A 26,974-nucleotide genomic window follows, 5' to 3' on the forward strand; every position below is an offset into this window, starting at 1 on the left:
ACTCTTGCTTTTTATTCTTGGAGATAGTCTTGGTCTCGAATTCAAGACAACACCCTCTATCAATTATCATGATTTTGTGGGACTAGAAAGTATGCAAGACATAGAGAAAATGTGTGTCAAATTAGATTAAGTAATTACTATTTTCATGTTTATTTGTAAGACATTGTTGATTGATTAATCTATGTATATTAAAAAAATGAGTTAAATGTAAGTATTAATATTAAATTTGATTATAATTATAATAATTTTTAAAATCTATTTATAATATTATTGAGAGTTTATTTATCTTCTTTTATCTAAAGAGAGAAATAGACAATTCAAAAGTAGAATTCAATCACAAATTAAAATAAAAAAAAATATTTAAGTAAAAAAGTAATTAATACATAAGACAATAGAAATAAAGTATGATGAAAAAATATTTTTAAAAAAATTATTATATCTTATCTTATATAAATAAAAATGAAAGGTAAGAAAAAAGAATCGTGGGAGGCATGCAGAGCGAGTAGACAGTAGAGCACAAAAGGGCGCGTGGAAACTGGTGGTCCGAGTAAGTAATGAACGAAAGGAACGTACGCAAGGCGGGTGTGAGTGTGTCACAGTCGGAAAAAGAAATACATGTTCTTCTCAAAATATAATTAAATAATTATCACATCTCCGTCTTCTATATATTATCAGTCGCTGAGTCCCGTTAAAAAGCACCACCACCACCACCACCACAACACTATTCTTCTTCGCAGCAATGGCGCGAGTGGATCTGGACGGGAACCCCATGAAGGCACTTACGATCTGCATGATCGGCGCTGGCGGCTTCATAGGCTCGCATCTCTGCGAGAAGCTCATGTCCGAAACCCCTCACACCGTCCTCGCCCTCGACGTCTACAACGACAAGATCAAACACCTCCTCGAACCCTCCGATTCCCCCTGGGCCGGCCGCATCACCTTCCACCGCCTCAACATCAAACACGACTCTCGCCTCGAAGGCCTCATCAAGATGGCAGATCTCGTAATAATACCTTCTTTTCTCTTTCTTTTCCTCTTTGTTTTATTTTCTTTACATCGTATCGTTTCTTTCTCCGTTTCAGACTATTAATCTGGCTGCCATTTGCACTCCCGCGGATTACAACACCCGCCCTCTCGACACCATTTACAGCAATTTCATCGACGCGCTCCCCGTGGTAACTTAACTACTTCACTAACTACCCGTTCTAATTGAAAATGTGAATTGTTGAATCTTGAATGATTTGAGTTCGATTCGACGTCGTTTCGTTCTTTTTTTGTAGGTGAAATACTGTTCCGAGAACAACAAGCGCCTTATCCATTTCTCTACTTGCGAAGTGTACGGAAAGACGATTGGAGCCTTTCTCCCTAAAGATAGTCCTCTTCGTAAGGTGGCCTTTTTGAATTTTATTCTTGACCCGTTTCTTTTTTAAGAGTGTTTCCAGATCTGTGCATTCTGAGCTGTGGTTTTGCGTTTTGCATTAATTTGGAATCTGTCGGTGACATGATGTGGCTAATTGGATTTAGGTTGTGATTAATGATTGCCTTGTTATTATACGATGTCGACTTTGGACATTTTCACTTGCGTTTGGATTGTTTGTTAGAGGAGGTTGACGTGTTGTGATTTTGTTCTTTTGATGAATTTGGAGTTGGATTTAGGTTGTGGTTGCATTCCTTATTGGAATTTTTTTTTCTGGTTTTGTATTGGGAGCAAGGGTTGGTTGGTTGTTTGTTGTTTCTTTCTTCTGATGGGATTGAGCTGATATGTGTTGTTTGTTTGCATTTTTTGTTAGGATCCGGCATACTATGTTCTTAAAGAAGACGAGTCTCCTTGCATTTTTGGTTCTATTGAAAAACAGAGGTGGTCTTATGCCTGTGCGAAACAGTTGATTGAGAGGCTGATTTATGGTGAGTTTTGATTTTTTTTTGTTTAGGTGTTGTTTTTTTTTTCTTTTTCAATTTTGATAATTCTCGCTGATGTGTGATTATTGGCAGCTGAGGGTGCTGAAAATGGCTTGGAGTTCACAATTGTGAGGCCTTTTAACTGGATTGGACCTCGAATGGATTTCATTCCTGGCATTGATGGTCCAAGTGAGGGTGTTCCCCGGGTTCTTGCATGCTTTAGCAATGTCAGTTACTTACTTTTGCTATGTTGAAGTTTTTAGATAATTTTAGCCAGAGTTTTGAAAATTTGTTCAAAATTTTCTGTTTTCCTTTGTCTGCAGAATCTTCTCAGAGGAGAGCCCCTCAAGCTTGTGGACGGTGGCCAGTCCCAGAGAACCTTTGTTTACATTAAAGATGCTATTGAAGCTGTCTTGTTGATGATTGTACGTTCTAATGTCTATCTTTATTTTTGGGACTGTTTGTTTTTTAAATACCATACAGGTCCATGTGATTTTTTTTTCAAGTCAAATTATTGTTGGCTGGTCCACTGAGTGTTATGACCTGTTAACAGGAAAACCCTGCCAGGGCCAATGGCCACATATTTAATGTGGGTAACCCAAACAATGAGGTTACTGTTAGGCAGCTTGCTGAAATAATGATTAAGGTGAAATGATCAAGTTTCTTTTTATTATTTGACTCTACTGTTAGAATTTTGGCATGTTGTTTTGGGAATTCATGAATCAATTGTTATTCCATTCCATTCTATATACAGGTTTATTCAAAGGTAAGTGGCGAACAAACTCCTGAAACACCTACCGTTGATGTGAGCTCAAAAGAATTTTATGGTGAGGGATATGATGATAGTGACAAGAGAATCCCTGACATGACCATAATAAACAGGCAGCTTGGTAGGTTTCCTCACTCTTTAATTTAACCATATTTGACCCTTTTAAGATTGTAACTTAATTTACCTGTTAATGGTCATTGCTTCTCTCAGGATGGAATCCCAAGACTTCACTTTGGGACCTGCTTGAGTCCACTCTGACATATCAGCACAGGACATATGCTGAAGCCGTTAAGAAAGTCATTGCAAAACCCGTTGCAAGTTAAGCTTTTTACAGTGATGGTGATGTGCTACCTTTGAGAAGGGTGTTCTTGTCTTGCCCAAGTGTTCTGCCATATTATACTGGTTGATTTTATATAAAATCGTAAATTTTCCTCCTATTGGTTTCGTTAGCCTGTAGGCAATATAGCCCCCACATGGAGAAGTAGGAATTTATACAAGGGCAATCTGTGCTCTATGTAATTTTAATGTAGAGACCATGCGCTGCTAAACATGTTGAGACACTTTATATATTACCTAGGGAAGACTTTTTTCTGTGTTTTTAAGGATCTCTCGATTCATTGCTTTGTTGTCTTTCCAGGTCAGCTGTAAGTTGTATCATTCTATCATTCTGTTTGACCTTAAGCCATGTGTTCTAAATTATTGTCATTAATTTATTTTATGAATATTTTTTTTTGTTACTAATTTCCCCATTGTTATTATTCCGGTACTCTGTCAATAAAGATCTTGTCAACTTCTGGATATTTTAATAGTCCTGGGCACTAACCTTACACTATATTTAGACACTATCAATTAAAAAATTACATATCATTTAAAATAATATATATATATATATATATATTCTATGCTCATTTTCTCCTGCGCATTCAAACTTCACACACCAGAAATCATGTGTGTTTAGTGTTTACAGCTACACTAGAATTTCTAAATTAATTTTGGTATTATCTTAATCAAAATTAATCAATGTTTTCATCACGTATTCATGGTTTAGGGTTACCTGGTTCAACTAGTTGTATTTGATTTTTAAGTTAATGGTGGATGTTGTTAGGGTATCATTATAAAGGAATTTTTTTTTTACAAATCAAAGATTGTATTAATAAAAGGTTACTACATAAAGGGATTGTTTGATGTTGAACCAATGAAATGATTTAAATTTGATATGTTTTATTTGATGTGAGGGTATTGGATCTAATTTTGTAACTTTTGAAGTTTTCATGACAGAAGAGGCAGGAGGGTGTGGGGGAGAGAAAAGACAAAAGAGAAGGGATAAATTGAAGAGATAAAATATTTTTTTCTTTTATTTAATTTTAAATTATGTGTAACTTTTTAATTGATTGTGTCTAAATCTGATTGGATTTGTGTCTATTCTCCCTGCAATGTTTAAGAAATGATTACAACTTTTTGGCTACCATCTTTCACTGGACTAGTGGGCTACAAATCTGCGGTAGTAAAAGTAAAATAATTCTGATAGACAAATATCACATAATTTTACATTGCGATCTTGCTTATCTGACAAGAATTGGATTAGATAATTGAATATTTTGGCTGGATCAAAACTAATCCTCTCAAGGAATGTCATGTGAATTTTGAAGAAATTATAAATTATAGGAAGTATTATGTAAGCCAACAAAAAAGTAGGGAGTATCATGTAATTTACACTTGATTTTAATATTGATTTTGTCAACTAGATTTTCAATTATTTTAATTTTATAAAATTAATTTTAATTAAAATAAGTTTAAATTCAAGTGATTTATATAAAAAAATTTATTTAAAAATAATTGTGATAGAATTTAATACAATTATTTAACTTAATGTAAAAGTCAAGTATTACGTCACAGTTTTTTTTTATTTTCTGAAAATAATTTTATTTTTAAATTTTTATGATTTAAAAAATTATATTCAAAAGTATTTTAAGATGTCATTGTATTATATGACCGACCGTAGTTATCAGCGTGTCGTAATAAATCATTATTTTAGTAGTGAAATTTTAAACAAACTTATTTTCATTTTTATTTTTTGTTTTCTTTTGAAAATGAAAAAAAAAAAAAAACACTTGAATCAAGTGTCACTCGTTTAGTTCCATTCAAAATTTTATACCAAACTTGATTTCACCGTCATGTTATCCAATACAATTTTTTGCTGGATAATACTTGATGCCAATTCCTTGGGTGCATCTGGGAAAAAGCGATAAATTCTCAAGCCCGTTAATTATATCAACATTCAATTCATGTTGGAGGGTCGGAACGAAGCACGTGGGTTGGGACGAAGAACTTACAAAAAAATCTTAAATTTATCTATGCATTCTAATTGAATTAATGTTTATTCTACAGTTAGATATTTACATTTTCAATATTTTCATACATTTTTCTTTAAAACGTGTAAATTATTTGATAGCAATATGTATTAACTGGCCATTGAAATTTATATTTGACAAAATATTTCAATAAATTAAGGAACTTTGACTTGCAATATTGATCTAAATATCCAAAATCAAATATAAAGTTAATCAATCAATTGAATTAATAATCAACATGTATCATTAAGTTCATTCCCTATTTTACCAATAAATGCTAACATTGAATAAGAAAATGAAATGGCTCAGGCTATTTGGTTTAGTTGTTTTCTGTTTTCATTTTCACTCAAAATAGAAAACGGTGACGAAAATGTATTTGGTTGGATTTTTGAAAATATTTTCAGTGAAAATAAAAACAAGAAATAGCCAGAAAATGAAAACAATAAAATCTCATTTTCAATGTTTTCATTTGAGAACAGAAACCTCATCTCGGGTAAAATGAAATTGTAGTGACAATGAATGTAATTTTAAGCAAATCTAAAAATACAAAAAGACAAGAAGTTAATATATCATAAATTTTCAGTATTTTTATTTCATGAAAACAAAAAACAAGAAATCAAACCAAACATGTTTTCAGAATTCTAATCTTTTAAAAATAAAAATAATTTTCAAAAAATAAAAATAGAAAATGAAAATGCACGAATGCAGTTACTTATGTTATGGCACTAGCTGGTGTATGAGTGTGTCTCACTCAAATGCTACAACCAAATGATCACCAGGGTATTCTTTTCTAACCAAAACCAAAGCCACTCATCCGTTGGACCACGATTCACACATTTGGCCAAGTTATTATACAAAGCTAAAAGGGATAACATTTTTATTAACCAAAAAGGAAAGAGAAGAAAGCAAGGTTAGAAACATTGGAGGGGGACAAAAATGATTTCTACAATTCCACTCCTTATCACCTGTCGCTGCTAGTTTTTTCGGTCTTTACTATTTGAATGACAATAAGCATTAAGCACCCTTCTTTAGTTGAAAAGGTTCGATAAGAGTCACACCACCTTTTACGATGAATTTTTAAGTACATTTTAATCTTATTATGTTGGAAACTGGTTGTATGGTTCTCAAAGGTAAGTTTAGCCTAATTTTTAGTTTATTATTGATGCTTTAATTGAAATACGTGTAGCTTAAGTTGAGATGAGGCAGGACAAATTTATCTTAGCAGTGGATTGTTTTTTCACATCATTTGGTATTATTTAAGATGATTGCCATAACAGTCTACATAATTTCTTTTGGGTTTTCTTAGGTGAACGAACACCTCTAGTGCAGATTGGTTACTAATTATTAATAGTCATTATACATTCATTTAATGAGAAAGCTAAATGTTATTCTACTTTTCCAAACGAGGCATTGCCAATAGAATTAAGAGCAAAGTAAAAGTTTTAAGATGTTGGAGAAAGTTAGTATTGGAAGGCAACCATTTTAATTCAATTGTTAAATGCACCTCCCACAATCATTAAATATACATCATTTTCCTTTTTTAAATTAACTTATTTAAATATATCCTCTTCTTTCCTCCAAGAAATTATTAGATAATCTAGGATCACTATTAACCTATCATTATTATCAATTTCCATATAATACATATCTAAAGAGAAAATAGTATATAATACTAAATTACGTGTCATAGAGATTAATTAAGTTCATGAACTAAGTGATAGTTAAAGACTATTAAATAATTTCTTACACCTCTTCTATAGATAGTCAGCCAATAAGAAACGAAAAATAACATGAAATTAATATTCCAATGGAAGTTTAAACTATATCAATATATTATATTCTTTTTAAAATATTATGTATTTTAGAATATTATTTATGGTATTATTTATAATATAGTGATTACTATATATCGGTAAAAAAGTTTTTTAAAATTAAAATTAATTAAACTCAATCTAAGATCATTAGTATTATAAGACATTAATAGATTAGTCATCTTATTTAGTGGAAGTGAAATATTAGAGTTGCTTTATAAACAAAATTTTGATAAATGATTATGCAAAACTAAAAGATTAATATATTTAATTATTTAAATACATAGTCTCCCTAATAATTTTGTTTTAGGTCCTAAAGTTTCTAGAATAGATCCCTTTGTAAAGAGGATAAATAACTGATTTTGTTGAGATTTCTAAAACCTGCTTCCAAAATTGTCGCTCAATACTATGCTCTTCTGAATGAATATTCTAAATACCAATCAAGAACATGTTTAATGACACTTTTATAATTATATTCAAATAACCTATAAAAGGCATAATTTTATATGTTTAGACGATACTCTTTGCCAACCATCCCAATATCCCATGCCCTGAACAGCTCGATTTTGAATTTTGTTTTGTCATTAATATATAGTTGTTGTGCCACTAGCTCAATTATGCATGTTGGCATGCACGTGTCTTTTTCTTTTCTTTATCCTAGGATCAAAATACTCGATTCTAGACATTTATTTTTATACTCAATCATAAGAGTTACGAGTATCCACTTTTAGTTAGAATTTAATCAATTTTTTTAACAATTACGAATAATTATAGATGTACAAAAAAAAATTATAAGAATTATGTCAATATCTTTATAAAAGTAATAATATTATATATAGTTATTTAGTCATCGACTAACAACGTCGCTTTGGCCGAGTGGTTAAGGCGTGTGCCTGCTAAGTACATGGGGTTTCCCCGCGAGAGTTCGAATCTCTCAGGCGACGTTTAATGACTTTTTAATGAGTCTCTTTTGCCACGCGCGTTTTTTCCTTCTTGACTGAGGTTTGTTTCTTTAACTTTGAAAACTCTCTTTGATCAATCATATTTATTATTGCTATGATAATTCATAATCATATCAGAAGTATCAGAGAATTGAAATGCCTCGTTTAATATAGGAAAATAATAAAAATGCCATCCACCTATCAGCTTTTATCTATTCTTCTTTTGTTTTTTCAGAATGTTTTGACCGAGTATATTTAGTCTTATTATGCTACAAATTCATTTGCTAAGATACTAATGTATGCTACCTCATTCATTATCTGTCATAACTGGGCTAATCATACATGGTTTGGATTTTGGAAGCTAATCATACATACCTCATTGATGATGCTAATTTTGCATTTTTCTCATATTTTAAGATTTCATAGTGATTGAAATTTCATGTAACCAATCATTCTAGATGCTGCAAATAAAGTATTTGCAGTAGTAATGCACACATACTACCATAATTTCGCAGAGAACGACAGTAGGGCTTTACTAAGTCAAAAGATAATTGGAAAATTTTACGAATACAGAAATAGAGAATAACAAAAAACAAACTAACTACCCCTAGAATAGAGTTCTTAGAGCATTAGTAATAAGAATATGAGACATCTACATCAGATAAGCTGACAACCAAAAAAGAGGCTCAGAATCATTAGTTTCAATTTAGCTAACCAATCAATACATTTGTTCTCCTCTCTATAAGAATAGACTATATGGTGAATAATAGAGGATATAATCTTGCACATCTTATAGAAGGTGAAGGTGAATAGATTATATAGTCTTGCACATCCTCTCTATAAGAATAGACTATATAGTGAATGATAGACTATATATGTTGCTCAGAACTATTAGTTCCAAATTTAGCTAACCAAAAAGGAGTTGATAGGAATTGAATAAAGAAAATAATCAAGGAATTAAAGAGGAAATAAAACATCATGTAACATGAATTTGAGCATTTAGAAATTGTTCCTGAAGATGTTTAGGGAAATAGGAGACCTAACCTAGAAGCATTCAAATGAAAAAAAATGAAAAACTGTAATTTGTTGAGTGCTTAGTTTAAGTGTCAAGTTATATACTTTCATTTAGAAAGTAATATTACAAGGACGATTTTTCATAACTGACATAATTATTTTTCCGAAATCTTCAAGTATACATCTTAAGCGATTATGTCAATAATATTGACGTGGCTTTGAGATAAGACCAAAGTGTTTGACCTCATCTATCATAATGAGGTCGATCCATATTTGGATAAAGGTTCGGTCAATGATCTAATATTCATGATCATCATATGATTTGATAGGCATATAATTAAGATGATACACAATTTCCCAACCTTCAACGTGAAAATGCGAAAAGGCTAAAAGAAAAACAAATCGCTTGAGATAGATCCGAAAGAATATAAAAAGATACATCATGCATAGTTTATTTTTTGTTATATTTATTATGTTTTAAGATCACTTTAGAAACCTTATAATATTAATCAAACTCTAAAAATACTCCTTAAAAAAATCTAATAGTAGAAATATAAAATGTATTACATTAACAACATTTTATATTATATTAAGATTGAATTTTTTCTTGATTTTAATCGAATCAAGATATCATTCTTAACTTGAACAATAACATAAATCACATTATTTCAAAATCAATTCTAACCAAAATTAATTCTATTCAAAATCAATTTTATTAAGAAACACACACATAATTAATCATTACTTTGTACCTGTCCTATTAAAAAGAAAAACTCATAAAAGCATTAGGTGAGGGATAATAACGATGATGAAGCAAAATTGCAGGTGTTACAGTAATAGTAATAATCGGTTAGCATGGGTCACTCCAGCACCGCACCGCCCCGCCTAGCGGGTTTTTCAGTTTTTGATTCTCATTTTTCACTCGCTCCATTCTCTCTCTCTCCCTCCCTCCCTCTCTCTCTCTCTCTCTCTCACTCTGCACATTTTCCGTTATGAATCGGAGCTGAATCTGAATCTCGTCAACACCAATTGCGTTGCCGGATCCTTCTGCTGCCGGAGAAGAGGGAGACGGCGGCGCTCCGCTCCCTCTCGGCGGAGGATCTAACCGGCGATGGCGTTGTCGGAATGAGAGGTCTCCCCGTTTTCATCAGCGACATCCGCAATTGCCAGAACAAGGAATACGAGAGGCTCCGCGTCGACTAGGAACACGGCAACATCCGAACGCGCTTCAAAACCGAGAAGGTTAGGGTTTCTCTTTCGCATTTTTTGACTTCACGAAACGTGCGTTTGATTTTTCTCGCCATGAGCGACGCCGAGTTGGAACTTGAGTTTCCGAGTTTGTGACGTCAATGTGCGTCGTCGTTTGCGCGGGAAATTGTTATAATTTGTTTTGCATTGTTCGTAACATGTATGTGTGACTTGAATAGTAAGTTACTGTTTGATGCATAATGGCTGGCGTGTATCAGTGTATGTGTGTAACAAATACACTCTTGGTAGCTTGTGTATTGTGGAGTGTGCTGACAGATCAGCATTTTTTCTCATCCTTTCAGGTGCCTGTTGAGTATACTGTTAGGTCCATGATTGGTTGAATATCCGCTTCTCGTGTCTCTTTGGTTGCTTAATTCAACTTGATATGGATGGCAACTGGCAAGTATTAATTATTCACTATTATAGCATTTGATCAACATGAGATTTTCTTCAGCTGTTGACATTAGTTTAGATGTTGCTGCTAAAGACAATGATGTAAGAACTGAAGATTGTCACTAATACTGACAGAGCTTAACGTTGGACAATATAAAGAGTTTAATTTAATAATTTATATGTATTGTTAGTGTAAAACATTTTTACATAAACACCCAATAAGAATTCACCCCATTGCCACAGCATATTAATGAATAGGATAATTGTGGCAATTTGGTGATTTCCTATTGCCTACGTAAATTTTTTTTTACAGACAGTGCATACAAATTAAATTCATATAAGAATGACTTTATGTTATTGCAACAGCCATCCATTATTGAGTACTCTCTTTACAATAATTGCAAGCCTTTTGTAACTTCTGTTGTCTCTCTGTAGTTGCTGAACTGCCCATATAGGTTATTTCCAGAGGTATTGACTATTATATAGCATCTAAATCTAATGAACCAAGGACACTGGGGTGACTACTTTGGGTAGTTAATTATGTTTCAAACAACTGATGTATTTCTAATTCTTTGTTGGAAGAACATGCCCAATGTTTTGGTTTCTAGCAGCGCTACTGTTGGATTGGATAGTTTTTGCTGGCTCTTTATGGTGTTGGGCATTGTCATAAGTGTGATTGGGTATTTTTTCTAATCAAAAGAAGCACACAGAAGGAATGTGTAGGGTTTTTTTTCCCATCTTAGCAGCTTTTTTTTCAGAGGATGCTCTGTGCTCAGTTTTTGCGCCTTTTTCTTTTCTCAATAAAATCTCTTTTGTTGAAAAAAGCAAGGTAACACTAAGATTCCTAGGACCAAAATGTATGGAGCAATTTAAAATTTTGTAAAAGACTAATTACTGGAACTAGTTTGTGTCCTTTTCGAACATGAGCTGTAAATCATTGATTTCTAAACATTAATGATGGAAAGAAAACGAAAACTTTGTGCAGCATTTTATAGAATAGACCTTTAGTTAAATAATTCCCAAGCCATCATGAAGCGGACTTATTGTTGTTATTTATATATTGATATCTTACCATTTTTATACTACAGGTATGTTGATGTTATTCTTCAGTTAATTGACAAGACTGGAGAATTTATTAGTGATGACATTTGTTACAAACAATGAAGACCTACAGGTGGGTTTGAAATTTGTAGCAAGTATTGTACTTGTTCTTTGCTTGTATACACATCGTTATAAGGCACTTTTTATGTCCTTGATCAGCCCTATGCTGCAGCAAAAGCTCGAGTGTATCTTGACAAACCTGCTATACATGAAACGATGGTTAAGGTATGATCATTCAATACTTTTCAATTGGTATTAGTTGATATTGGATAAGAATTATCAGTTAATGACTTAATGTATCATTTAGTGATGGTGGTTTCTAAATTGTAGAATGTTCATGGGAGGCATTTACTCATGTTAGAGAAAGATGACTTAAATGTTCATGAGGAGGCAAAAATATGAGAAAAAATATTTCTTGTTTAATTCTGTTTGGCTCCCCCTGCCTTCACCAGAAAGGGGTGGGGTGTTAGAGATATAAGAACATTGTGTTGTCACCAAATTGCTTAATCTTTGTGAAAGAGACATCTAGGGTCGAATGATCAAGAGTTTGATTCATGTCTTCTCTATTCTGCTAAATATAAATAAATGTTGCATTTCACAACTTAGGTGGGCTGTGCATTGTCTACACTTCAACCCAAAGGGCTATTAATGAAAGGGCATGTTAGAGATATTGAACTATTCATTTGTCTTCACCTAATAGCTTACTAGAGTATTCGTTATGAGATCCATTGTAGGATTTTATTAGCAGTTTGTTATGTCTGTCCAAATCTCTAGAATATTTTCCTTCATTCGGTTTGAATTTTCTGGTAGTAAAACTAAAATTACCGTTAAGATAGAGGATAGTGCTGGAGAACTAGGTAGTTAGATTGAATGTTAAATTATTTTTTTCTGTTTATTCATGAACTTTCCTTTGTATTGTCATATTTGCTGTCACTAAATCATTTTTTACTTTATCGAATCACTGGAACATAGCATGAGGTCTGATTTTTATCCAGTACGAAGTTAATATCTGTTTCTCCTCTTCATACACTTCAACAGGTTAGTGCATATATCCTTGGAGAGTTTGGACACCTTCATACACTTTTACCATTCCTGTTCTTCTCTCAACATATGCTAAAATTCTTATGCACACTCAACCAGCAGACCCTGAGCTACAGAATCAGATATGGGGCAATATTTAAGAAGTGAGATTTACCCTTCAATTTATTTATTATGTATTGCTCTATGGTTTGCAATATGCTATAGGTTCTTCTAATTACTTTTCTAATGTTTTAGGTATGATGGTTGCATTGAAGTTGAGATACAGCAATGAGCTGTTGAATATTTTGCATTGAGTAGAAAAGGTGCAGCTCTAATGGATATATTGGCTGAAATGCCTAAATTCCCCGAGCGGCAGGTATTTTTTGCTATACTATTGCACAGTCATTTGTTGTACAATTTTGTTTGATCGGTTTAGTCATCATGAGGTCCAAAGCATTGTTCTACTTTGAATTCAGTCTGTGTTGATTAAAAAAAAGGCTGAGGATACTGAAGTCAATACTACTGAGCAAAGTGTTATTAAGTTCAGAGCCCAGTAGCTTTCACAAACATCAAATGCTTTGGTTGTAACTGACCAATGTCCTGCTAATGGAACTCCACCTGTCAGCCAACTTAGCCATGTAAAGATGCTGAGCCCCAGTACAAGCAGTAATGTGGTTAGTTCTTCTCTACCTACACCTTTTTTTATGTGGTTTTTTACAATATCATTTTTGTCAACATAAGAAAGATGCCTTGAAATTTTAACACCATCATTCATATTAATTGAAAAATGTTTCTCCTTGTGCTTCCTAGGTTGACTCTGACATCAATTTATTCAGGATAATAATTCAACAGATCAAAGTTTATCCCTGGAAAATGGGACCTTGAGTAAAGTAGATTCCTAGCCTCCCCCTTGCTGATCTCCTTGGCGATATCTTGGGTTCGTTGGCTATTGAGAGCCCTCCCAGTAGCAGTGTCCACTCTTATTCAAATTCAAATATGGGACTTGAAGGTGCTGCAGTGTTAAATCCCTATCAGCCATAGTACCTGCTGGAGAGCAGGCCGATTCCATGCAGGTACTTTCATTGATTTAGGGTCCATTTGTTTCAAATTTTGGTAAAATTGAATTTGGAAAAATTGATTTGTTGAGTATAATATTTAAAATTGAATTGTGAAAATATGATTTTGTTTGATTGGTAAAGTAGATATGCTTTTTGGAATATAAATGAGACATTCCAAAATCACGCCCAGTATCAATTCAACTCAACAGAAAAGCTTAAAAACTCCACTTCTTCCAAAATGAATTCTACCCACCACAACTGATTTTCTCCACCACAAAAATTACCCAAACAAACATGGGTACTGTACAAAATCAATTCTTCAATCACCAATGGCTGCTTGGCCATTAACTAAACAGGCACTTAAGTAGCAACATAATAACTCAGAAATCAAGTCTCTTGCTTTACCCAATGTATTCCTATCAGCCATGGAAGGTGCCATTACTGGAATGCTACTGCAGAATTCCATTTGTATGTTTGTCACTATATATATATATATATATATATATATATATAATTATGTATTACTTTCATTTTCTTTGGCACAAACAATTAAGATTCGGGATGAACCACATTGTTAATTTTTATGCTAAAACTTCTATACTAGAATGAAAAAAAGTTTTAGACCATTTACCCTTTCCCCTATAGACTCCATTTCTCCATTCAACACAAATTGTATGTATTGGAAAATAACCAATTTCACCTTTTGTATATGCAGCCCATTGGAAATACTGGTGAAAGATTTTGTTCTTTGTGCTTGAAGGATAGTGGTGTTCTATATGAGGATCCTTATATTCAGGTCTTTTCTTCATTTTTCACCAATATCATTGAAACTAGGTTAGTTTTTTTTTTACTTCGCGTACTATGACATTTTAAGTTAGGTTAAAGCTTACAGTAGATTTCTGGTGTTCTTAGCTTTTTGCACATTTATGTATTTGTAACAGATTGGTGTTGAAGCAGAGTGGAGGGCTCATCATGGGCATTTGGTTCTTTTCTTGGGGAACAAGAATACTTCTCCTCTTATCTCTGTTCAATCTTTAGTGTTGCCTCCTGCTCATTTGAAGATGGAGCTTTCACTAGTACCAGAAACCATACCTCCCCGGTCACAGGTCAGAAACCATTGTTACTGTGAAAGCTTTCTATTTTATTTTATTTTTTGTTCAAACTTCCTCTTTTGGTTGCATAGGTACAATGTCCACTCAAAATCATTAATCTCCACCCAAGCAGGGATGTAGCTGTTCTTGACTTCTCATACAAGTTTGATAACAATATGGTACATAAATTTAAACCTGTGTTCTATGTAGCTAACTCAAAAATTGATGGGATTCTTTCCCTCAGAATTTATGCCAAACACAGTTAACATGCACTGCTACTACATAAAAACTTATATTGAAAGAGTTTGGCCCATTGCAACTTTATATTGCATTAAAACAAATTATCTTGAGATATCTCTCATGAAGTCCAGCTTGTAATCTGAAACCTTTATCATGTTGATTTTGCTTTAAGGTCCAGTTGGTGATTTAACTTATTTCAATAATTGATTATAGAGAAAAAAAAAGTTATTGGGAAAAAATCATAAGCTACAACAAATGTTCAAATGCTTGAAAACAACTTATTTTCCGGGAAAAAAAAAACTTTTTTAGCAAATTTCAGCTGATGTCCCGAACACGATTATTTTTACAAACAGGTTTTTTTCCTCAAATTTCAATTGAAATCTTAAAATTTTTTAGCTTATAAAAAATGTGTTCTTTTATGTTAATCTGATCTTTGTTACTGAGGAAATTGAAATATCTCAAATATGATTGTAATATAATATTTTACATTTCATTTCTAAAGTTTGGAAAAAGAGTTCAATTTTAATTATGAACCCCTGGGTTCAACTTGTGACAGCATTCTCATTTGTGCCCTTTTGTAGGTCAACGCCAAACTTCACCTTCTAGCTGTCCTAAATAAGTTTCTTGAGCCTATACCTGTATCTGCTGAAGAATTTTCCCCTCAATGGAAAATCACTTTCTTGACCACCTTTAAAGCTTCAAGAAGTGGTATGTATCTGCTACAAGTTTGTGTATTTACCAATTCAGTTTTGAGTGAGTTAATTCAATTTGTAAGTCTTGTTTATGGTCACTGTATTTTGTTGATTTTGCAGGTTAGAGGAGTTAGACCCCTTCCACTGCTTGAACTGGCAAACTTATTCAATAGCTACCATTTAACTAGTTGCCCCGGACTTGTATGATATTTTTAAATTCCTTTTTCACTTTTGTTCAATTTTTTGGCACCTATTTGTTTATTTCCTTTTTTTTTTTCCTGCTATCTGCCTTAGGACCCCAATCCAAACAATCTTGTTGCAAGTATAACATTCCATTCAGAAAGTACAAGTGCGATGCTCTGTTTAGTAAGTGTATGTTGAACTACACATTTCATTGTGGTTCCTGCTAGGAGTTTAATCTACAATTCTTGAAGTAATCTGTTGTATGAAAATAATGAAAGAAGGCAATTTTCATCTGCACCAACTTCGAGATATCAAATGATCATTTTCTTTGACTGTCATTACTGTTTTTCTTTTTCATTAAGCATGCAGACAGGGATGAGATAGTTTTCCTTTGAGCAGCTGTTTTTGCTAATCGATTGTCAACATTATTAGGTTTGCTACGCATTCATAATTGAACTTAGGAATGATGTTGCGTTGATATCTGAAACGTAATTATTTCAACATTTTATTTATAAATGGTGTTCAGATAAGAATTGAAACGGATCCTGCAGACAACAGAGCTGCGAATGACAGTTGCTTCGGGATATGCATATACCTATGCAAGAACCTCCAATGACACTCAACAAGCCAGCACTCTTGAAGCTTTGACAGACGCTGGAGCAATGTTGGCTGCACTTATATGACAGTATTGAGGTCAACGATGGATGTTAGTTACACACCTGTAAACCACGCCTAACTCCACCCGCGGGGTGGAGGTACAAAACCATGAGCAATGGATGGCGGAATTTCTGGGTTGGTTGGCAAATTTTAGATTCTTTCTGCACTAAGTGGTGCTCATTAACTCCGATTTTGGCGAGGGTTGAATTTTCTTATACTTCCTCTTTTACTGGATTATTCGTGGTGCACATAGTAGTCGTATAGAGCAAATTGCAACCGTAGACCTTCATTGTCTAAAAACTAGTTTCAATAATAGGATGGGGCGTGTAAATATATTTTGCTTTCAAATGCTTAAGTTATGGGTTTCATATAAGATTGCAAAAATCTTGCATTCGCAATGAAATTATAATGAATAAGAATGCAGTATAAAAGAGCTTTAAATTGAGTGCAGTTTCTTAATTTTGACCGAACTCAAAAACAAATGTGAATTTTTAATTTTTAATCTATACAAATAATGCATCAGAGAAGCATTGTAAAAAAAATATTGCTTATCTCTGACACCAGAGCAAATTTCTGTTTCTGTGGACTGACTAATTAGGGAACAAAATCAGCCGATATCCCATGATTCCATAGCATCAACGAAAACCGTCGACTGCAGGTTGAAAAACATCTCTGATCACTCATCATTTGCCCCCAAGGTCGCAGAGCTAAGAATTCAATTCATCCATGGTGAGCTAATTGCAACCAGCTTGCATGATTGATTATATTACAAAATTACTTCTCCAGAGGACTCAACGCCGCCACCAAGAGAACTAGCAAAATCAGCCTATTACCAATCCCGGCAATTCCCACACCTCCAACTTCCAAGCCTAGATGGTATTTCAACCCAAGGCGAACATTGGCTGTGAATCAAAATCCCACAAATCTCACAAAAGAGATCAGGGGCCGGTTCCATTTGTGAACATTTCATACAACTAAAGCCAGTGTCTTGCAAGGAAAATGTAGGTTCTGTCATAACATCTCCACATTCTTCAGGAATAAATGTAATAGAATTTTCCAAATATCCTGACAAGTCCCCGCCGGTGTCTTGCAAGGAAAATGCAGGTTCTGTTTTATCATCTCCACGTTCTTCAGGAATAAGGGTACTAGAATTTTCCAAATATCCCGACAAGTCCGCAGACACATCAACACCCTCAAACTGACTACCATCATCTGGCTGCAGCAGTTCCGTTAGAGAGAAATAGGTATTGGGTTCAAAATCCATGTAATCATCATAGTTTACATTATCAGAGTCATTCAGCAGCTTGTTGTCAAAGTCAACAGCAGAGGCATATTCTAAAGGTGGAGATACATCTGCAGGCATACCTCCAAAAGAAACATCACCATCCCCTTCATGCTTAACATTCCTTCTCACTGGCAATTTCCGAAGCCCTGGCCCAGGGACACTGTTCCACTCAACATCCCCTTCCATCTTAGGTTCTGTTAGCAGCTCAACACTCGAAAGAGAGAAAAGAAGAGGATCATCCTCTACAGGAAAGACGTGAGTAGGATCACCCTCTACAGGAAAGACATGACTGGGATCATCCTCTACATGAAAGACAGGAGTAGCAACTTCACAATCTCTCATATCATAATAGATTGCTCCAGAATCGGAGTCTGCTCCAGAATGCTCTTTCTTTTTAGTCCTTGTGCGTGACTTCTTGCCCTCTTGTCTCTTAGGCTTCAAATCAGAGTATGGACAAACAGGTGATTTTATCCTTCGACACTTGCAACATTTGAAGCCCAACACACTAGAAATTTTGGATTCTTCAAGTTCAACAGCTTCAGCGTGATACCAATCTGTGAAAAAACAAACACATCAGATAAATGAATATAATCACCTTTAACATTTTATCAATTATTCACTACAGAAAAACTTACTTTGGCATGTCTCACAGCAAATATACGTCAGATCAGACATATATGGCTTCCGACACAAGTGACAAACAGGTTTTAACTGTGGCATGTTTGAACCCCCTTTCAAAAGTATGTTTCTGAGCCAGAAATCATTGTCTGTATCTTCATTATTTTTCTTTTGCCATATAATACCCCAAGAACAATTTTTGCGAGGTTTTTTTCCTGTCAAAGTGGCCTCAGAAGCAACTTGAGGCGTGCCAAAATGATTATTATCCTTTGTCCTGGTAGAAGTCGGTTCTTGTTCATAATATTTAGCCTTTGTTCCTTTCAAAGCCGTCACAGGAGTAACTTGTTTCACGTTGGGATTATTAGCCTTTGTCCTGGAAGATTTCAGTACTTGATCATGAGATTTAGGCCTTGATCCATTCAAAAATGTCCCAGAGTTATTCTCTCGTCCTTGTAGGAGTAATGGACTGGTTGGAGATTCATTAGTATTCTCTTTCTGAGCAAGTAATCTGGCATGGTAGCATTGCTTGCATGTAGTCAAGTACTCAACTTCATTTGCCGAGACTGTTGATCTTGTTGAACAGCCCTCGTGACAATAACCTAAGGAACAAAATATTAAAATAAGATACATTTATGAACAAGAATAATATAAAAGCTAAAGATATCATAACCACATCCTCTAATCTTTCACATCAACCAGCAGATTTTAGTCTTGGATTTTAAATTTCAAACATCAATACAAAGTATTGTTTGTGTATAACTGTTAATTATATAGAAATATTATAGGCTTAATTAAATTTTTCATACCTGTAATATAAGGCGTTTTCATATTACTACCTAACATTCATTTTTTTTCAACTATGTATCTGAAAAAAAAATTAGTTTCATTTACTACCTGTCGTTAGTAGTCTTTCGTTAAGTAATGACGTGACAGACAAAATGTCACAACATCACCCCTTGCCATGGACACCTCATTGTCACGTTATCACCCTCAATGACGTGACAATGAAGTGTCTGTGACAAGGCATGATGATGTGACACTCCGTCTGCCGCATAATCACTTAACGGAAGGTGACTAACGGCAAGTAGTAAAATAAAACTGAAAATTTTTTCAAGTACTTCGTTGATAAAAAATGAATGTTAGGTAGTAATCTAAAAAAGGTCTATATTCCAAGTATGAAAAATTTTATTAATTCAATATTATATACTTATATATTATATACAAGTCATTATATAAGAAACTAAACAACATTCACATTTCAAGATTATCTTGGAAACTTAGGACAGCAAAATAAAGAATCATGAGTACCTTGGCATGCATTGCACTTGTGAGCATCCCTGAAATCAAAGCAGATAGGAATTATGATCTTCAAAGAAAACAGGTGCAAAGAGCAAACTGGGAAGGGGGAAAAAAGAGATGAATGAAAGAGTAATCAAGCTAGGATTATTACCGAATTAAAACACCCATCTGACATACAGAACATGACACCACATCCAAGTTATCTCTCTTGCATGTTAGGTAAAAAAATATGTCCTTGCAGATAGCCTTCAACCGCCTTCTGTGCAGCAACTCAGATGCAGTATTCAAGTGCTCCTCATTACATGGCATATTTCCATTACCTTCTTCATACTCTTTTATCAAATATAATGGAATACGTGTTTCAAAAAACCAATACTTTTCCTTTCCTTCTGGATCTTGCTCCACTTGAACAACATTTTTCATCACCCGAGAAGGAAGATGTTTTTGGCTCCCAAAAGCTATTCCATAACAACTTTTCCCCTCTACAAGTTTATTGTCACAAATATTTGCATTTCTGAAAGCAGAAGCTTCAGTCTCTTGACCTTTCCCATCCTGGATGTTCTGCTCAGGACGAATCAGATCACTCCATCTGAGATAAAAATCTAGGTACCTGACCTGATGCAAATAATCAAATATTCACCAAGTCACCAAGTCACCAAGCTTGCAAGATCCAATATGCTTACAGCCAAACAAAGTTATAGGTAATGCTTGAAATATAACTCGATGAAAATAGGGAACCTGAAGTGCCAGCTGTGATGCATTCCTACTCATTTGAACTGCAACTCTCCAAACAAGTTGTCTACTTCTCTTGGGAATTTCAGAGCCATCAGCATAAAAAATGCCAGAAATTTTTCTTGAACCACCTGTACCCCACAATAAACAGAACATGTTTTTATTCCCTAATAATTTAAGCAGAAAAGAATTCACAAATACTAGTGTTCAGGAAAGCAGGGGAGACAATCAAATTGAAACATTCAATATGCTTTGTAGACTGACTCAACCTAACTTGATCCAAACCTTGATCATATCAGGTGAGTCTATTGTATGTTGAACACTCAGATATATCTTGAACACCCAATATTCAGCTTGAAAGCTAACTAGTCATCTCAACTAACATATGCACGTAATGTAATATTTCAATTAAAAAATATAATGTTGCAATAAATCTTATAATTAATTAGTTCACAAAACAATAAATTAAAGAAAAACATAATTCAAATCAAGTCAAGCTGAACTTAGACCCCACCCAACCCCAAAAAATTAATTAGGAAAATGGATGTTTGAAGGAAGAAATTGGAAGATCATTTAACAAGCAAGTTGATCAGTTAGTTGAGAATCTGTTAGTTATAACATATTCTGTTAATTACACAGGAATGAGGGTTGGCTTGTATAAAAAGGGAAGAGAGGACCAGGTGTAAGGGTATTGTGTGCATTTGGGAAGTTAAGGGGGAGAGCCAGGACTCTCAAAATTCCAGGGCAAAGAGAGGCCTAGTCTATTTTTTCACCTTCATTACTGAACTCTTGCTAATTCTGGTTAGAAGGGAGAACCTTATTCTGCTATTCAATAGAAGTTTCATTTTGACTTCATTTCTATTCTCTCTTTTCTATATTCTGGTATAATGTGTGTGGTTAAAAATAAATTACCTTGACGTGCTGCTTTCCTGACCATGGATTTTGGCAAGACTGCTTTCTGGAATATAAATTTGGTGAATTTGCCACCACGCCACCACACAAAGTTTTCAGGGCAACCATCAGCTGTAGCTTCATCATTAGCTAACCGCTTCTTGTAACGCCTACCACTTGGTGCACGTTTCTGTGCTGTTCCAAGAGTAGATGAGGCACTTTGTACCATGGAAAATTCAACCAACCAATCATCCATCAGCTTAACCCAGTCCCCACAAAAAACAATCGTTCGAATGTTCTCCTCAAGCTGAAATGAAAATTTATTAGCTATTGGAAAATGAAGGGTTAACAAAGTTGCTCATATGGCACATGCAAGAAATGTCATCATGAGATATTCCCAATACAGGCAAGATAATATACCATTCTGGAAAAGGATCACAGTGACAGGCAGCAACATCAGCATAAACTATTTAAAGCAACCAAGTTGACTGTCAACAATCCAAAAGCTACAAAGTAATGTAAAACTAATACATCATATCAACACAACCACCCTAATATGTATGCCCACATTTAGTAATTGAATACAGCCCCAAACATGTTATACAAGATCTACTCAAGTACATAAAGTTACTTGAAGCAGCAAGGCAATCAATGGTAAAAGGCATCCTTAAATAACTACTTCACGAGTGATATAGTCCCTGGTGCCAGTGCTGAATTTCATAACAAAAAGAGATACAGATCTGTATAAAGCCCTAAATTCATAAAACAAAGAAAAGCAGTCATAGAAATCATCCATAAAGCCATTCAGCATCTTTTCGCTCATTGAATCAGCATCAACTGTTGCAGGAAGTATATTTTACATGGGAGACTAGATAAGTCAAAATAACAAATGCAAAACTAGCTAAATGATAATGTGTGCCTTCAACAACAAATGAACTATTTGCAAAAACTAAAATATAGCAATAGAACAAATTAAAAATTTAATAATCACTTACTTTAAGTAAAAGTGGTTTGATAGCACTAAATGTTGGTGCCTGTTCCACTTGCTTACGCCATTGCCTTCTATAGCTTGCACTTAGGAAGGGCCCAACTACTAAACCACGTAGACATTCCTCCATGTATATAATGTAAGTTGCAATACTAGGAAGTATTGCCTCTCCACTTCTTATAGGAGAAAAACCAGCAAGCATTTTTACAGCACTTTTTGTGGCACTTAGAGCTGCATGATTTAACATGCATCCTCTCTTGCTTGAAGCAGGGGCTTTACAAGAAAAGCACCAGCCACACCTTTCTCTTGGAACTTCCACAGGCTTCTTTTCAGAACTTGGCCAAAAGAAACGCGAAGCTGTTAGTGAGAATGCTTTTGCTTGCAAGTAAGTGTTTCCAGATGCAGTTTTCCTCTGATTGTCTGACACATGGCCCTCTGATCTAGATTCCTCTGAGGAAAGAAGGGCAAATTTAGCAGCTGCTGATGCAGCAAAATCACCATGAGCATAGTGATTAATGTACAACAAAGGCTTATAGGAGAAACCCATGTATGCAGGATCATTGGTTACATTGCGTTCACACTTTTCAAAACCTGCTTGTGTGCTTTCTTTGGTTTGGGAAGAAAGATTTACTGTATCATTTGCATGGTCATAGTTACCAATTTGACCATTTACCAAAGAGCACTTGGAAGAAGGGCACTCGTTGCTGCTACCGTTGCCATTGCATTGAGTAGCAGGACTTAGAGGGGTTTCACCCAAAGGAGGAAATAATAAAGTACTTTCTGGAATATTGCAATATTGAAGCACAGCCATGCAAATATCATGATATATAGCCCTGTGCTCCGTGGATCCATAAAGCACTTTGAGAACCTTGGGAATGTCATTCAGATTGTAATATCTATGACAAAACTCATCATTCCCAATATTCAGCCTACAATAAACCACAATAAAAGATCATAAGGATAAAGTGCATAAAAAAAAGATTAAGCCCAAATTCGAGTCTAAGGATTTTCGAACTGAACTTCAAATTTCATTAACTTCAGAAATACTACCTACTGATCCAGCATCACAATAATAAATGAAAGTATGAAGATGCTGAACATACACAAGTAAGTGTTCGCAGGTACCCATGAAGAGTTGCCCATACAAATCCTTTCCAAATATTTCCGCCCCTCGAAGTGATGTTCCCTTTGCAATGGTTGGCCCCATCATATTGATTTTGCACTCGGGACAATACCATGGCCCTTCTGGTATATGATTTTTCAACACACCAATACACCTTGAATGATAAGCAGAGGGACACCCATCACAACAAAGCAGGATCCCATCCATTCCACAAAGGCGACATTCATCTCCATTTCTATCAACATCACCATCTTCAGTGCCTTCTGTATCTCTGGAATATGAAATAGAGCTCCCAGGTTGGTTCACAGCATTTGAAGCTGAAACAAACTTTGTAGCTTCTTTATCCTCAGAAGCTGGAGTATTGGCATATCTTGGCTGGACTCTTCTAAGCCCAACTTCTGAAGGAAGGATATCCTCTCCATCATAATCCATCCCAACCTCTGATTCCCTCCGAATGTTCATTTCCATTACAATCTCCTCAGATTCCAGAGCATTATCACAGAGAATTTGCAATATCATCAACTTCCTACTCACAGGCAACAAATAATATTCATCGGTGGAAACTTCTTTGTAAAATCCTCGCCATTCATGAGCAGTTGTGTGTCCACTGACTACTAAATACTGAATTGCAAAAACTGGCCAAGTCAATGAATCCAGCAAGCTCCAATCATAGCACCTGTTATACATCAAACAAAATATCTTATTAATAAAATAATGGTAGTCAATGGCATGCTGTAGCGGTGCTATTGCGAAATAGCAGAGTAGCCCTAGGTATTCAAACAAAAGACTGATTTTCAATAGCAGCCATTGCAGTTACAATAGAGACCTTTAGCATGCTATAACAGCAAAATCATCAACATATAACCATATAGGCTTCAAAACCCCATTCTTACCCCTAAAACAATGTTGTCGCAGAAAATGGTGGAAAGCCAATAATCCCCATATCAATTATATATGATATATTTAATTGAAAAATGATTTACATCAATTATATTTATAAAAATTTAAGTTGTACCCAAATAAAACTAAAAGAGCATAAAAATTGGCATAGTATTAACTAAAAAGTCCAATTGGTCACAGACTCGCCGATGACAACAGGAATACAGGATGCAGGACGCAACCATGAAACCCATGGTTGGTGGCTGCAATAGCTGACAGAGTTGCTATCGCGGATTGAAGGAATAGATATTACCTGAGACATTTGGAAGCAATCTCTGAGCCCTCCGATGAGAGGGCTTCCAGATGCCTCCGCAACACTTTCATCAAGGAAAGGTGAACGGCATCGAACACCGTGTTTGGAACACGACAATTTACAGCACCCACAAACTCGTCCAGTGTGAATGGCATAAGAAATAACTGGGTGCTGAATGATCTGAGGAATCCGTATACAGCAAACAAATGGGATACAGACTCCTCCGGTACACCAATGGTGCCGGACGACGAGGGCAACTCCGGCGGCAGCGGCATAGGCGGCAGTAACTCTGCATCAGTAGTCCCAGACTCGATTTCCCCGAAGCTTGAGTCACTGGAAGAATCATCCTCCATATCATTTTCGTTCCCTTCTCCTTCATTTTTCTCCAACACCAACCCACCTTTCAATTCAGCCTCCCCAACGGCCGATTGCTCCTCCCTCCCTTCACCACGGCTCTCCGAAACATCTTTGGCCTTTACACTATTCTTCTTCGCCACCAATTTCTCCAACGCGGCCCTCCTCCGGGCGAAGTCTTTATCAAACTCCTCATCATCTTTCACGAGAATGGTGCGCACCTCTCCACTGTCGAGATCCTCAAAATCGCCATCCTCGTAACTCACCCGGTACAATCCGCACTCATAGTACACCACTTTCCCGAGAAAAATTCCGTTTCCGGGAAAATCCTTGAGCACGTACCTCCCTACCAAAGCTATGGCTCGCGTTCCCATAGCCTGCCTTTTTGCTTCGGCCTCATTCTCCTCCTCCTCCTTTCTTCTTCGTTTCCTCGGTCGACCCCTCGGTCGAGCAGCCGGCGGTTCCATTCTACAATTAGAACCCTAGGATAGATCCTCCACAGAAAGTGCCTCTGATTTTAATTTTATTTTTTTCCTAGCAAACTTTCGATTAGAAAGCTAGGGTTCAATCGGATCCTGCAAAACGGTGAGGGGAAAATGACAGAGGAAATGGAAATCTAGGAGTGGAGTGAACGGAAATTGGGAATTGGGAAAAATGGAGAAATGATTTGCGAGAAATTAATTGGAAAAGGGGAAACAGAGAAGAACGAACAAACCTCTGCTGCTAGGGTTCAAAAGGGATTATTGAAGATGAGTGAAGAGTGTGATTATTGGGTATAAAAAGATGCGAAAGAGGCAGAAAAGGAAAGAGATAACAACCCTAGTGAAGAGATGCAGAGTATGGAATGAAGAACAATGGGATTTAGTTTGGTTTTGTTTGTTCAGAGACTCAGTTACCGAGTTACGTTGTTCATATGTGTACTTGGACGAGTCGGAGGGTGTGTTGACTCGTCTCGTCCGAGTTGGCGCACACCTGAGTCATCTCCGTGTCACTCGCTGCATGTAAGGAAATCGACGTCACTGCAGTGCACACTCGTTTTAAACATTGTTGTTCACTCAAACCAAAATCAAGAAATTTTAGTTTGAATGATAAAAAAATTAATTTGTAACCATTATGCCGGGAAACACAAGATTTAAAATGGTTCCCTCCCTTTTTTTCTCCCTTTATCAACCATGAATAAAAGAGTGAAAATGATTAGAGATATTTTACCTGTAAAAATTGTCCTTAAGCAAGAAATTATTTTTATTATCAACAATTATTTTAAAAATTGGATTTAATCAATCTTATTCTAATAAAGTTTTTTATTCCTGTCTTTAATTCCTATAGATATAGAAAACAAAAAAACAAAAAACAAACTCATTGTTCACTTTACTCATTAAAACAAATCCATTGTCACCAATGGAGTCTAACTCAGGTTGAACAAAATGTATGAGTTGTTGTAAACCATTTAGTACATGTCTTAAATTTTTTACAGATAAAGAAAACAAAAAAAATAAACAAACCCATTGTTCACTCTACTTTTGCACTCATGTAGGTTTTTCCTTTTCATTTATTCCCCCTCTCGCACCTTCTTATTCTCAAACATTCATCATCTTCAAATTAGTCGTCATCAACTTCCATTCTTACCTATCAAAAGGTATGCTACTTGTTTTCCCTTCTTTTCCAATCTCTCACTAATTGTTTCTCCATCTTTTTTATTCTCCAATTTCTATCCAATCCACATCTCATTTTCCATTTTCACTCTCATTTCTCTAATACATTTGCTCTATTTACATGTTTTTGCTAGATCTGCTTAAATCCTAACTTTCCAATAAAAAGTTGGTTAGGAAACAAAAATGAATGCCACTTTCTACCAAGGATCTATCTCAAGGTTCCAATTCTACTATCAATTGAACAATGAAACTATCAATTGCTCGATTGAGGAGCTGCCCAAGGAAGCGAAGAAGAGAGGAGGATGAGAATGAGAATGAGGTGAAGCGACCAACAATAGGGTTAAAGGATGACGATTGTTGGAAAGTATGTGT

The 26,974-nt window shown here is 35.1% G+C and overlaps 3 protein-coding genes and 1 non-coding gene across 4 annotated transcripts; 3 read left to right on the top strand and 1 right to left on the bottom strand.

Moving 5' to 3' along the window:
* The first annotated feature begins 642 nt into the window (after positions 1-642).
* Positions 643-3,409, top strand: LOC114379821 (UDP-D-apiose/UDP-D-xylose synthase 2-like). The gene is made up of 9 exons (XM_028338581.1): positions 643-1,003; positions 1,083-1,175; positions 1,281-1,388; positions 1,791-1,905; positions 1,993-2,126; positions 2,223-2,324; positions 2,453-2,545; positions 2,654-2,789; positions 2,879-3,409. Exons 1-9 carry the CDS (start codon positions 740-742, stop codon positions 2,989-2,991), a joined length of 1,158 nt encoding a protein of 385 aa, XP_028194382.1. The 5' UTR covers positions 643-739; the 3' UTR covers positions 2,992-3,409.
* Positions 3,410-7,692: 4,283 nt separating this feature from the next.
* Positions 7,693-7,774, top strand: TRNAS-GCU. Its single transcript has one exon. It is a non-coding gene; the product is annotated as a tRNA-Ser (tRNA).
* Positions 7,775-9,581: 1,807 nt separating this feature from the next.
* On the top strand, positions 9,582-16,913 carry LOC114380546 (AP-2 complex subunit alpha-2-like). The gene is made up of 13 exons (XM_028339655.1): positions 9,582-10,027; positions 11,515-11,600; positions 11,687-11,752; positions 12,566-12,711; positions 12,803-12,923; positions 13,024-13,221; positions 13,358-13,620; positions 14,321-14,401; positions 14,547-14,711; positions 14,789-14,875; positions 15,518-15,644; positions 15,749-16,243; positions 16,338-16,913. Exons 7-12 carry the CDS (start codon positions 13,615-13,617, stop codon positions 15,751-15,753), a joined length of 471 nt encoding a protein of 156 aa, XP_028195456.1. The 5' UTR covers positions 9,582-10,027; positions 11,515-11,600; positions 11,687-11,752; positions 12,566-12,711; positions 12,803-12,923; positions 13,024-13,221; positions 13,358-13,614; the 3' UTR covers positions 15,754-16,243; positions 16,338-16,913.
* Positions 16,895-25,959, bottom strand: LOC114380545 (DDT domain-containing protein PTM-like). The gene is made up of 9 exons (XM_028339654.1): positions 24,597-25,959; positions 23,385-24,080; positions 22,289-23,210; positions 21,315-21,600; positions 20,409-20,533; positions 19,822-20,285; positions 19,680-19,708; positions 18,389-18,970; positions 16,895-18,307 (listed from the first exon to the last, which is right to left on the bottom strand). Exons 1-9 carry the CDS (start codon positions 25,415-25,417, stop codon positions 17,298-17,300), a joined length of 4,935 nt encoding a protein of 1,644 aa, XP_028195455.1. The 5' UTR covers positions 25,418-25,959; the 3' UTR covers positions 16,895-17,297.
* Positions 25,960-26,974: the final 1,015 nt, after the last annotated feature.

Source organism: Glycine soja, chromosome 12, assembly GCF_004193775.1.
Source record: "Glycine soja cultivar W05 chromosome 12, ASM419377v2, whole genome shotgun sequence".
Taxonomy (NCBI): Eukaryota; Viridiplantae; Streptophyta; class Magnoliopsida; order Fabales; family Fabaceae; genus Glycine; species Glycine soja.